At 37.3% G+C, this 14,059-nt stretch overlaps 1 protein-coding gene across 5 annotated transcripts in view; it reads right to left on the reverse strand.

Annotated features, from left to right (window-relative positions):
• Positions 1-3,379: 3,379 nt before the first annotated feature.
• The window catches only part of ARB2A (ARB2 cotranscriptional regulator A), a 460,460-nt gene continuing 449,780 nt past the window's right edge, over positions 3,380-14,059 (reverse strand). For 3 of the 5 annotated variants that reach the window (XM_090276494.1, XM_090276487.1, XM_090276486.1), the window contains 2 exons: positions 6,285-6,423; positions 3,380-5,615 (listed from right to left, as the gene is read on the reverse strand). In XM_090276494.1, coding sequence (XP_090132620.1) covers positions 5,582-5,615; positions 6,285-6,423 — 173 coding nt within the window. In that variant the 3' untranslated portion in view covers positions 3,380-5,581. The other 2 variants (XM_090276488.1, XM_090276490.1) reach the window with 2 other exon arrangements.

The raw sequence follows: 14,059 nt of genomic DNA on the forward strand, positions 1-14,059 counted from the left end.
AAACCTGAGGTAAATTGAGTTTTTACTTGAAATATTTTAGGAAATTTGATACCTGACCTAAAGACTCTCATCCTTCAAGATAGAGGATAAAGTATTTCAAAACCATACAATTCTTAAACTTTTCCCCTTAAAGTTCCTTTTTTCTAACTTTTTCTTGATGAGAGTATAATGTCTGCTAAAGAAACTTTACTATTACAAACAGATCGTTTCAAATAAAAGTCATTTTTATTATATTCTTTTAAATGAAACTCATACCTAAGTCCTTGTGCAGTAGAATTAAATCATGCACCTAGTATGTGCCTTAACAGCCTAAGTTATATTTTCCAAGATTTTAATAACTTCATAACAAACAGTCACTCTCTGCATGTTTCTCGATGCTCCATTGTATTTCAAGTCTGGCAGATTGCCTACAAACTAAAGACACCAACAGTTGAAATCCATTTTTTTGGAATGAAATAAAGACACTTCACATACAAATATACATTAGACACAAAGAATTCACTAATACAAATGAACTTGAGACATTAAAAATATTTATTTCAATGCCTTGTAGAATTTGAACATGAAAAATTTACCTATAAGAAAATATGTTTACAAACAACCCTGGTGACCGATGTATATTACCTACTATGTTACAGGCACTGAAAAGACATACACATACCATATCTGTTGTCTATTTCTGGTGAAATGGCATATGTATTTCTTGGGCGAATATATATATATATATGTGTGTATATATATATATGTGTGTGTGTGTGTGTGTGTGTGTGTGTATGTGTGTGGTCTTTAAAAAACCCTGAGTTATTTCAAAGAAAGAAATAAACTTTATATTCAGTTGTAGTTAACTCAGACTTCATTTTGGCTAATCATAATTTGACCAATAATTTTCTTCCTCATAGCATGAAGGACAGACAGTACTTAGAATTTATAAGTTTAGTGTTCCAGAAATGCTGGTCCTCTTAAGACACTTTGAAGTAATGCTAGTGAGTGTAAGATCCAGATCTACATGTTAATCTCTAGTTTTGCCTTCAAACAGAATTCAGTTACAAAGAACTTGGAAAGATTTTGAATCTATTCAAGAGAGGAAAACTCTTTAATTTTCTGAGGAGTAAAAACTCCCCAAGAAACTTCATATAGCTTCTTAGATTTTGCTTAGCATATGTGATAAAACATTGATTGTTGCAGTTTGGTGACCCATGAAATTTGGGGGTTAGTTTTCTCTTCAGACCAGAGCATATAATTATGCAAATAAAGAGCTGTCACTGATCTAGTGAAATACTCACAAACACATGCACTCTGAAATTGGACAGAAAAGTGAAAATGGTTGGTGATGTGATGGTGCCATGGTTTGTTTTCCTGCCAAGTTTCAATCCAAGTTCATTATTCAAATTGTAAACTTTAAAAAGAGACATATTCTTAGGGTGGTGGTTGTCTTTTCATTTCAGATTCTTTGTATTGGTACTGCCGGCTGGCTACAAAGTACAGCTCAACATTATTTTACCTATGACCATCTCCCCATATTACCAGATGTCATAGCCAAGGGAGAAAAAGCTGAATGACCTGGAAAGATGCAGGACCTCTCTAGATTTCTTCTTAGAAACATGTTTCAAATAGAACTCAACTCCAACAATATAAAAATATAGCAAAAGGTTTTTGACAAATCTCAAGGTGCAGGAATGGGAAAAGTGGCATGGAAGGCCTTATGGGTTAAGTCAAATTTCCATTTTCAAGCTTTTTACATTCACAGGAAAAATACTGCTCACTGCATGATATCCACTTAATGGTCAAACTTTGAGAACAATTTTCTCCTACCTAGCAATTAAAGCCCACTATATAATATTTGGTGACTTTAACCTTTATGGTTCATTTACAATTACCACTCCTCAAAAACCTTTGTGCTAAGAATTAACAAGAGTTCTTCAATCTAACCATGCTCTTTGGCATCGAGGTCTCCCAATTCCAGTTACCACTGCACAGGCCCTTGCATATTTCAGATGTCATGGAGAGTCCCGCTGATGAAATCTGAGAAGGCTCATGTCAGACCACTGACTGCTAAAGACATCACTACATGAAAGATCAGTGGTGTGAAACTTTAAAAACATGGATCCAAATGAATCAATTAAATCAACATTCATCCCTCCTAAGTGTGAGGTTTAAAACTATCATTGTTGCTTTTTTTTTTTTTTTTTAACCCTATATAGATTTGGAGATAAACGCTGGAATGCTTTGATGGCTACTTCTATTCTTGAATCTCCGTTGATCGACTTTGTGCTATTTCTCTCTTTTCAACATCTTCCACTTGGTGTACATTCTTTACCCTTAGTACAGTGCATGACAGTTGCAATGCTTTACATCTAAAACCGTCTAACAAAGCTGACGCGTTAGGTAGGGTAGCTTTAAGCTCTGTGAAGTGTTGATTAAAAACCCTTTCCCAGACTCAAACTGATCTTTTTGGAGATTAATAGAATATTAGATAAAAGGAAGACCAACAATTCAAGAGACTCCCACTCAGTCACTCTATACAAGGAAGGAAGGAAGGAAAGTATTCAATTTTTGAAAGGGAGTACCTCCTGGAGTCTTTTATTTTATATTATTACAGCCCCTAATAAGTAATCATAAAATAACCACCACTATTGCCCCCTCCCTTTTCCTGGCCACCCATATTTCAAAGATGAGAATGTCTTACATTATTTAAAGACCTTTTTCTCTACAGAGGCATAGGGAAAGTTTTGGAGACATTTTTAGTTTCTGTAATAGAAACCTTTCTTAATGAATCAGGATTACAGACACCAAAATGAACCTGTAAGTTTACACTTACAAACTATGATTATGACAAGACACACGTGTTTGGATTGAAATTCCAGATAATCCAGAGAAACCTAAAAAAATCTAACTTATCAGTTATTAGCACTGATAATATAGTTCACATATTTTGTCACACTCTCAGAGGAGTTACACGTTTTAAAGGAGGAAAAGCTGTAAAATAAATGTAAACAAGATATTTTCAGATTAGACTTTGTAATACATCAAGGGAATAATTGAATTGCAGCAGACTTTTGGAAAACACGGTTGTTTACTGTATACCACAGCATATTTTATAAAATGATAGCTTAACAACTGGTTCAAATTTTATTGTAGCTAAAGAGATATTTTAGATATTAAAAACAAATGTATTAAAAATGGTAGCTTTGTGAAAGGTCCAAGCAAAATAGTAACTCAACTAGAGTTAGGGTATTACCTTACAGTAACAATAATAGTAATAATAAGCAGCTATAAGATTTTAGTACATTGATGAATGCTACTCCATCATTCTTTTTAGGTTTCTCCTCTTATTAACATCTATACATGAATTAACTTCCAAACAAGAATAACACACCACTGCTTGTTGGGAAAATTGTTTTTATTTTAAAATGATAAACAGAAATATATAATATATAAGAATCTCCTGTGCTTTACTTTAAAATTTTTTGGTATAAACAATAATGTAATCCAGGTTGAAGCACAAGGGAGAAACTTGAGAAGAGATCAATTATAATTAGATTCTCTCCCCCTACCCTACCCCTTCAAATAGCCTTAAAAACTTTTAATGGCTGCATGGTTAGGTACCTTTAGAAGGCTCCAAAGCCAATAACTGGCTTTTAAGTTTTAACAGGATGATTTTGAATCTTATATTTAGCAACAACTCTTTGCTCCCCGTTCCACTTGCTCGAGCATTTAATTAAAAAGAAGACCCACATCCTAACTTTAGACCTCTGCTCTCCTAAAAACTTGTCTAAAGAAACCAAATTACGGAGAAGATCAGAGCAAAAATATTAACACTTGTCACTTCCAAGCAGGCAGGCTTCTACCAACTGATCACTGATACTCCAGGAAAATTGAGGTTAAGGATAGTATTACATTTATACCAACAGATCCATAATCAACAGGTTAAAAAAATCCTACATGACAATGAATCTTTTTCATTTACCAGCTGGAGGTCTGGGAAGGTTTGCCTAGCTCTCTCCGTGTGGCTACAGCTCAGATCCACAAGTAGAAATTACATTTACACAACTTAAGTTTGCAAATAGCCCTACAGATAGTTAAATAAGGCCTAACAACCCAGTAGTTTTAAAGTATTAAAGGCAATTTAACAGTGATTTACTCTAGTTAAAAGTAAATGTTTTTTAAAAAGAGGTGAGAAAAATCTAAGAGAAGAAATAGGAATGATTTGGTTTATAAGCTGAGCATATTTTCTTTGTTATAATTCAGCTGCAGAAGCGTCACAAATTTAGCATTGCACGAGGACTGATTTTTAAAAAATACAACAAAATTAGTTTCCTGTGAACATTTTCATGTACTGAAAAAACCATACAATTTATAACACTTTGAAAAATATATTCAATCTACATCAATTCCCAAATCCTCTCAATGGAAGGTACCATTATTTTATACAATTCACCATTACTTCTGAAATAGAAAAGATTGCAGACCAAGGGGCTTGACTGACATTGGTGGAGTTACACATTTTAACCTATGTAGAAGCTGGATAATAAGATATTTTGATTTTTCCTCCTATGTTGTTTCTGCTAAAATAACATTGAAAGATATGTATTATGACCACTGAAAAAAGATCACTTTATTTGCCATTATTAAAACTATAAGAACTAATTAATGTACTTGTATACAAACAAAGATATTATCAGTGTTAAAACTTGCTGAAATCTGTTCATAATATAAAAACATTTCATCCATGAGGTGGTTATTATAAGATTACCCCCCTCCCCAGGAGTCAGTTCTAAGTCATTTTGGGTACATTTTATCATGTCCTCAAATAAGGCAGGCATATTGTTGCATACACTTTAAGAAAAGGCTGAATATTAAATTCAATTCCTTATCTATTAGAAACAGAATATTCAGTGAGTAATTAAATTCTTCAAGAAATTAAAAATGATGTTAAGATTTAATATTTGAATGTAAAAGTCAGCAAAATCTTAACTTACTTTGCCTCTTATATTTCAGTGTTGGCCAGATCTTAGCTTGATTAAATATTTAATAGTTGAAACCGTAGGGCAAAACCCTACAGAGGAAATGGACTACTAACAATTGTTATCATTGGATTGAGAAAACCTTTCACATCAGGTCTTTCCGTTCTGTTGGAGCAGAAAACTAAAATAATTATTTTAGCCCCACTTAGCCTTTCAGAAGGAAAAGGCTCAAGAGTACACAGATTCATTTTCCTGATGATGATTAAAAATTTTATCCCTAAAAGGATCTAACTCCATGAAAGATCTGAATAGATCATTTTAGTTAGGGTTAACAACAAAAACAAACTTTCTCCACATTAAGATGTAAAAAGCAAAACGTAAGAATGCTTCCTAAATTACAATGCCACTCAATATACATACTATATTTAAAAAGTAAAGTCAATTCTAATGATAAAGTTAGAAATTCCACTGAAAAGGGGGCTTTCACACATATACTTAAAAGACTTGTTCATCATTATGTTTTGTTTCAAATAATGTCTTTGGGAATTAGAAAGTGGTGTAATAAAATGTCATGGTCAACTGGCAAGGATTTTCAGCAGTAATGTGCATTCAGTACTTCATAGAATTTTTATGCAAAGTTTTTCTTCTGGTCTGAAAATGAAAATAGATCGTTAGGGAGAGAACAATTTGCGCTCCCAAAACTACATAGTACATCATAGCATTCATGTTCTGAATTTAAATTTGTTTTTTCTGGGTGTGAAGGGGTAACTTCCTTTAAAAAAAAAAAAAAAGAGGCATAAGACGCTGTCAGTGAAAAACCTGCAGAAAAGGGAAGTTTTAAGTCTAGATAGAAGTTTGTTTTCGTTCGGGGGCGGGCGTGGACCTGAATAAGGGGGGCTGGGGCCGGGGGTGGAGGAGCAGCGAGCGGCAGCGCTGCAGCGGGCGGTAGGACCGCGCAGACGCCGCTCGTCCCGCAGCGCCCGCGCGGGCTCCGTCAGGGCAATTAGAGGCGCGCCGGCAGCGCCGGGCAGGGCGCTGTCAGCCTTAATCTGAGCGATGACGGGCAGCTCGAAGCCCGGGCTCGGCCCGCAGGAAGCAAGACCAGTGAACCCATATTGCTTTGACAGTTGCACTCATCTAGAAATAATGCAAAACGCTATTTAGATGTATATATCACGACCCTGTGCTCTAGGAAGAAAACAATCTAATGAGGGGCTGGGAGTCTGCTCGCTGACAACAGGCCGTGAGGAGCCGGGAGGATGCATGCTCGCGTGTGGGACCTGGGCGTCCCCTCCCCCGTCTCGCTCGCTCTCCTCTTACAGCTCTTCGTGCTGGATGCGGTGCGAGCGCCGCGTCAGAGCCGGCTTAAGGGAATTGGTCTTGGCTTCAGAGGCTTCCGCAAAGAATTTGAAAATAGACGGGAAGCTCTTCCAGGAAGTGAGCTCGTGACGGTCGGTGCCTGCAAAAAACACAGACTTGGTTACGAGGGACCTCGTTCCGGGGCCGCGAAGGTGCGGTGGCGACTGCCAGGTCGAGTCGAGGCGCAGGCCGCGGAGCCTCCGCATCTGGAGCCCGCACCCGACCCTGAAGCCGCAGCCCCTCGGGGCGCCTGGCTCCCCAAAACACACCTTCACCTGCGGCTCCATTTGACCCCGGGGCTAGGAGGAGAGCTCACGTCCGCCAACTGCGCGTGGGTGGCGCCCCGGCCGATGATCCGGAGACCTCCGCCGCCTCCCGCCTCAACCCCTCCGCTCCTCTGCGCAGGAACGCGGGCCCGGACGTCCCCGCGGGTCGCCCAGGCGCTGCCGGGCGGCCCCCCCGGGGCCTCAGGCCCTCCGGGCCAATGGAGGCTCACGGCGCGAAGGGCCACTCCCATCCCCGCCTCGAAACCACCCACTTCCCCAGACTCCGCACGCGCGGGGATTGGTTTCCCCCGGGCGCGGAACCCGGCTTCTGCACCCACTCCAAAGCACACACGTTCCTCTGCTTTCCAGGAGGAAAAAAAAAAAAAAATTCAGGTTTTTCTTGCCTCTCCAGGAAGCTTGCTGTTAGGATCGCCTCAGGGAGGCCACTGAGACCAAATTGTACGGGATGCTTAATGAAGGACCAAAAGAGACTTTGCCTAGAAATGTCCTAGCAGGCTACTTAAAAAACAAACACACACACTTATGGGGCAATTTTTGTAAAGCTAAGAAAAAAAAATGTTTCAAAGCAGCGACTACTAAAAGAGCATCTAGACCTCCTATTTTGTCAGGAGAAATTCAACTTACAAAACGCAGGCTTAATTGTCAGTTTACGGGGTATTTTATTTTACTACAGCTTCTCTCTGTGGCTTCAATTTAATACTAATGTACAGTATTTTTCAAATCCAATTCACCTTTAGTTTCACAGGCAAAAAATAACATTTTGTTGATGCAGACACAACAACAGATAAGGACATTAATCTGTTTTTGATTCCTTGAGATAGTTTCTATCATTTTACCAGTAGATGCACAACTAAACAGTTTTTAAATTAAAAAATAAAAATAATTACTAAGACTCTCCCATAGAAATAATGAGTAACTTCAAGACAGTTGAAATCTCTTCCTAGATCACTCAATTATGCAGAGATATTGCCAGGAAGTCTCCAGATTGAGGGCCTCTGTCTGATACTTTAACATTGTTAATGATAATTCTTTAGTCTGTAATAGTAGGTCATTGCTATGGTTACTCTACAATGGTGCAACACTTTTCTTTCCCCTTCAGCTATTCGCTGAGACCTGGTAACCACATTTGTTGCCTAGCAACAGTTTTGTGACAGTATCACAATTTAGGAGTTACAACAATAAGGATGCTATGGCTGCGGTCGACCAGAGAGCAGAAAGCTACAGTGTGTGCATGTGACTTAGCTGTGGGAGCTGGCCGGCCCAGAGAACCCTCCCTTTATAGGCGCCCTCACAAGGATGCTCTCTATCCTCTTCTCTGCAGAATACTTTATAAGCCAGCATTGGAAACTGAGCGGATGCAGTATGGAAGTACCCTTGAGAAATATCTGCTAACACTACTGCATTCAGACTCAAAAATGAGGTCATTTCTCTATTTGCTTACTCATTTTGGGCAAAATTCAACGCTATTCAATGGGAGAGAGAGATGAGCGTAGGTTTATCTTGGCAAATCCTGAAGTGTCTGACTGGATTTTACAAGTCTTAATATAATTCTTGGGTAAAGATATTACACATATGCCTGCGTGTATAATAGGTGTGTAAATGTTCAGGTTTTTAAAAACATATGTAACATCCAGATGTTTATTATTCCAATTTTGAATTTAGAGGTATTATATTCTCCAAACCCAAATGAGCAGTTCTACTCAAGCTCAGACATAAACTTTAAATATTTTGTGGATATATCTAGAAGTGAGCCCAGTTTCTAGATAGGCTTATGAAATGCCTGATGTACTTCTGTAGTGCTTGCAACTCTAGTTTCATTTCAACAATAACTACTAATTGCATTTATAATGATAAAATATTTTAAAATCAATTGTATTTCTTCTTTTTGAAAGACTATTCTCAGATGCATACTACATGGCAATCCCCAAACACAGTAAGAAAAAAAAGGTGTTAATTGTCTCTTTTCCTTCTCATTTCCCATGCTTCCAGGCTCATTTGGCATTTCCTCCACAGTGATCACACTTAACACGCACTAGTGTTACCAAGACTATGATCCATTTATAAGCTTTCTCAGGGAACTCTTCTCATAATTCCTCCTACCCCTTGAAAACCAATTCAATCTATGAATCTAGAGGGACCCAAGGAGTCAACGGTCTGAAGCAATTTTAACTCCTTTTTTTTTTTTTTTCTCGTGACAGTCTTTCTGAAGGATGAACAAATTTCCCTTGTGATAAAATCACTACAAAGGCTTTTTAGTTTTAGCTTATGATTACTCTCTGCTTGATTAGTCCTTGGCTGAAAAGACCCAAGTCCCTGAGATAACTAAGTATCTGCACTGGCTCTCAACATTTACCCTTGTAATTTAAGAGTATAAATAATGAGAATGCGTGCTTTGTCAGAGGAAGGAAAATTGCTAGGAATAAAGGTTATAAGCAAGGTGTATTAGAAACTGAATTACAGAGAATGGGATGGGGGAGGGAAAATTCTTCTTAAACTAAGGAGTGGTAATGAATATTTTATAGAAAAATGGCTTTCTATTTTATATTTTTAAAGTAGATTTTAAATAATTTTAAAATAGTGTTTGGAAGTTAGGTAATTGCACGTCCCTCTGGGGCTGCATATACACATTTTAAGAACATGTTTGGAGACTTTTTAAAATTTTAGGACCAAAGTTCAATTAAAATATTTACAAATTAATATGAATACCTACCCATAGCAATGCTTAGGGACTGAAAACTTTCAGAGCAGCTTTCTAGAACTAAAAACATGCAACACTTTAGGGGAAATTATTCCATCAGGACAGAAACACTAGGCCATTATATTATTCATAAAATGATATAAAAGCGAAAAGCTTAGGCCAATCAGAAAAGCAGCCATTTATCGATAAGCTGCAATGATGTGTAGGTAACATGGAAACTAGTCCACTTAGCATTAATCATGCTATTTGACGGTGATAGACATGGTTTGATAGGGCCTGGTCTTCCCTCTACCACAACTTTAACGTGATCAGAAGCGCCTCTTTTTAGGGATTATGAACTTCTTTCCACTTTCAAACCACCATTTTACTAATATAGAGAGGTTCCCACAATGTAGGAAATAAAAGGGTTTCTCATGTTAAACACCTGCCATGTTCTCAGGGAGTGATTTTTGTATCCTTTTTGGATTGAAAGGCTTGTTCTTAATGGATAAGTCACCTTTGGGGCACATTCAGTTTCCTAACCCATAAAATCAAATCAGTATTAAAATAAAATGTACAGGATCTTAGTTCTTTGTTACAAAAATGTATCTTTGCTTAGTTTTAATCAGTGGTTCTTAATGGGCATGGTAGTGGCCTCTGGGGCATTTTGGAAATTTGCAGGGATATTTTTGATGGTCAAGATGAGAAGGAGCTATTAACATTTACTGGGAGAAGGAGGCCTGGGATGGTGGATATCCTGCAGTTTGCAGGGCAGTGAAGCACTAGGAATTGTTCTGCACCTGACACAGATGTAAAATGTTCCACCAGCTATGCATGTATCTGAAAAAAACCTATGTATAATTAGATGGGCTTAGAATTTAGATCTGGTAACAAATAATCTCAAAGTATTTTTGGCATGATTTCAACATACACAGAATTTTCCAGGAATCCAACTATAATGTAAATTGAAGGAATTTTAAAATTATGTTATTCAGAATATTAATAAAACTGGTTTAACACTTGAGAAAATCTCATCATGGATGGTATCACTGCCCACTGCACTTGAGTTGCCAATAAACACACCTGCCTTTGTAGCTGTTGCATTCATGGTGAATCTATGCACAGGACTAAATATCTATTATATTATGTCTTCTCATGTTGGTTTTCCTGAGCACTTTAAATATTGATATGCATATTAGTTTTATCATGAGTTACTTTTCTTTCATTCTTTTTATATGTTAACTGATCATTATAATAATTTAGCAACTGTATTAGTAGATGGGTTATGTTATCTCTAGATTTTATCTCAGGGTAGTACAAGTAATGTGTAATATTTGTTGTAATAGGAGGTATATAGATGATCAAGGGTCAGCTTAAATAAAAATGAATAGTTAATTCTTTTTTATTACATTAGAGCTTAATTTTTCCTATAATTTGAACCCTACTCTAGCTATCTCTTTTATGCTTACACAGACAATAAAATGACTTTTATTTCTCTTACTGTTTCTTCCAAAAATACTGTTTGTTAATGATTTTATTCATTGTGGAGTAATAAAAAAGTAGGGGATAGGGGAACTTTCAATTAAAATACTACACTGAATATTTATCCTTTATCTATCACTTGTTTTAAAAAAATGAACTGAAGCAATTTTCAAAGCAGTAAAGATAGCACAAATTGTCAAAAGAATTAGAAACTTTAAGATAAAGGATGAGACAATGAATCATATAAGAAAGATCAAATTGCTAAAATGTTTCATTTCTTTTCCCAAAAGACTATTTATTTAAGAACAAGTGTCTTATAATGGAACTGAGAAAGAGGGAGGCTACATTTATGTAATAGCATTTAGAAATTGAACAAAAATAGCACTGAGAGTGGAATTCTCAAAGAGTAGGATAAGAGAGAAGAAAACATTGCTGTATCTTCTGTCTTGTCTATTTCTCTTCTTCCTGTCATAATGGCAAGCCAAGTGTTTCTTCCAACTCTGCTTTGTCCACACTCCTCTTCACTTGGTCTTAGTACTTATAATTTCTTTCTTTTTTTTTATGGAGAGGGCAAAACCATGCCAAAATATGCTACTGAGTTAGCAGCCAAACTCCTGATGTGTTTATTTTGGCAGCTGTAGACTACTCTGAAGCTGTACCTCATTTTATGTAGTAGATGTCTTAAAAAGTTATATGTAAATGTAATTTCTGTAAGTAGAATATTTTTAAAGGAAGAAGTAGGCTATTTTTACTTCTTCAATGTATTTTTTAATACGTTGAAGAATTCTCTAGGAAAGCAAATAATCATTTTTAAGTGATATTGCATATACACAAATGAGATTTGCTAGAGATGAGGCTTACTAGTGTAATTTGATGGACAGTCTAAGTAAGTTCTTACCAAAGATATAATTCAGAAGAATTTCTTGGTCAGCTATTTACTATTCTAATTATTGCTAGTCACTTTATATTTACATGGTACTAAACCAAAGATCATGCAATAATTTCTGCAATCTATGCATAATTTACATTTTAGACCCTGGCTGTTGTGGCTCAATGGACTGAGTGCCAGCCTGCGAACTGAAAGGTCACTGGTTCAATTCCCAGTCAGGGCACATGCCTGGGTTGTGGGCAGGTCCCCAGTTGGGGGCGTGTGAGAGGCAACTGATCGATGCATCTCTCCCTCTCTCTTCTCTTCCCCTCTCTCTAAAAACAAATAAATAAAATCTTTAAAACATTTACATTTCAGGGTCTCATTTGGAATAGGGAATTAACTGTTCACAAAGTCACCTTTGAATATGAAGTATCATTTTATTTTAGGAAGTTTATTTATTTATTTTTAGAGAGAAGGGAAGGGAGGGAGAAAGACCTGCATGCGCCCAACCACCTCCCCCGTGCCCCCAACCAGGTATCTGGCCGGCAACCCAGGCATGTTCCCTGACTAGGAATTGAACCAGCGACCTTTGGTTTGCAGGATGGCACTCAATCTACTGAGCCACACCAGCCAGGGCTGAAGTATCATTTTAATATCTTTGTTTCAGGGAGAAAAACTAGCATGTGCCCCTACCCTCCCACTGACAACCCACCAGCCCCTGACAACAAAAGAATCAGTTTTTAAAGCAAAAGATGAGTACATTTTCTAAGTTTCCTATGATAAAAGAGAAAAAAACCCTAGAAAGATATCAAATGTTAATATTAACAGGATAACATGTCTATGATACTTCAAAGTGATAAGACTTGATTTTAAAAATTGATCTTTAACAAGAAAAAGAAATATGGGCAATTAGGAAGTAATGAAGACCTTGTCAATATAGCTATGTTGATAATAACAGGTAAGGGAACTCTTGAGAAAATCTAATATATGAAAATCAAGAGATCTGTAATATGCATTATTGAGTCCCACTGGGATTAGTAATGAATTTATGAGCTTACCGGCAGTTATTTTTAGAAAGTTATACAGAATTAGAGAAATACCAGAGCACTGAAAAATAATCTGCCTTCTAAAAAGATTTAAATAGAACTACTAAAATTCATTTTAAAATGCATTCTAGAGCTTCTAAGGAGAACATAATTTTAAAAAATCCAAACTTACCAATATTTGAACAGTGAAGGGTGCCTAAGAGAGACTCTCCCAGTTAGAAAGCACAAATGTAGGTGGGACTCAGCCACAGTGGGTGACTGGCAATAAATGGGAGTGGGGTAGGGTGTTCACTGAGACTGTGAGGGCAATGCCAAGAGTGGGTCAGTGAACATGTTACATCACCTTGTTCAATTACTTGTGTAACAGACGGGCAAGTCCCTTTCCATTGCTATCACTGTTGCAAGCCCTTTAAAGCTGAGATTGTGTTGGGAACCTAAAGGCAAGTCTTCGGGCTTGACCAGAGGTAAGAGTTAGGCTGAAACAAAGACATAAAATCAGTGGTAGAAACTTTTGGGTCATTTGCAGCTTCTAAGGCAGTCTGCCCTTTCCTTCTGCTTCTTTCCTATGTCTCTCATCTAGGAAAAGGGGTTGGGGGCAGGGTGGTATAGGGCATGGGGCAACTTAAGAACCCGGGGAGACAACTCTGGGAAGTAAACTTATTCTTTTTAAAAAAGTTATTCATTAAAGTATAGTTCACATGTAATATTAGTTTCAGGAGTACAGAAGTAAACTTTCTGAGGCACAGCAGACAGCCTGCAGCAGCTGTGGATCTCTGACACTGAATCAGGCAGATCTTTCTAATAAACCATCTCCTAAAGATGGATACATTTTTGTGTTTCAATGGCATATCAAACCCTGACAGATGGTGTATAAGTGCTTTTTTTGGTTTTAATTCTTGTCTCACATAGTACTCTTACTGTTGCCACACGGGATGATACTGTTTCCCTTTAACAATTGAGCCTAGGTGTGGGCAAAAGCTTTCTTTTCCTAGTTTCTCTTTGTCATTTTTAAAACTAACTAACATAAAGTACCAAACAAGGGAATGCGAAGAATCAAACAATCATTATTCCCATATGTACAGGTTTCTGATCCGATTATTCCCACCACGATCAGCAAAGAACTGAACTGGGCATCATTCTAAAATAAAACTGTCAGAAAGGGCTATGTGGCTTATGGCTGCTAGTGTGTGTGTGTGTGTGTGTGTGTGTGTGTGTGTGTGTGTGTAAACTGTGTGTGTGTGTGTGTGTATGTGTGTAAACTGTGTGTGTGTGTGTGTGTGTGTGTAAACTGCAAAATACTTTCCTTCTTTCTAAACAAAACAAAACAAAACATTAACTAGTTCAATCCAAATATTCTGTTGTCCTCCTCTCAG

This window comes from Furipterus horrens, unplaced genomic scaffold (genome assembly GCF_987537825.1).
Source record: "Furipterus horrens unplaced genomic scaffold, mFurHor1.1.pri manual_scaffold_5, whole genome shotgun sequence".
Lineage (NCBI taxonomy): Eukaryota > Metazoa > Chordata > Mammalia > Chiroptera > Furipteridae > Furipterus > Furipterus horrens.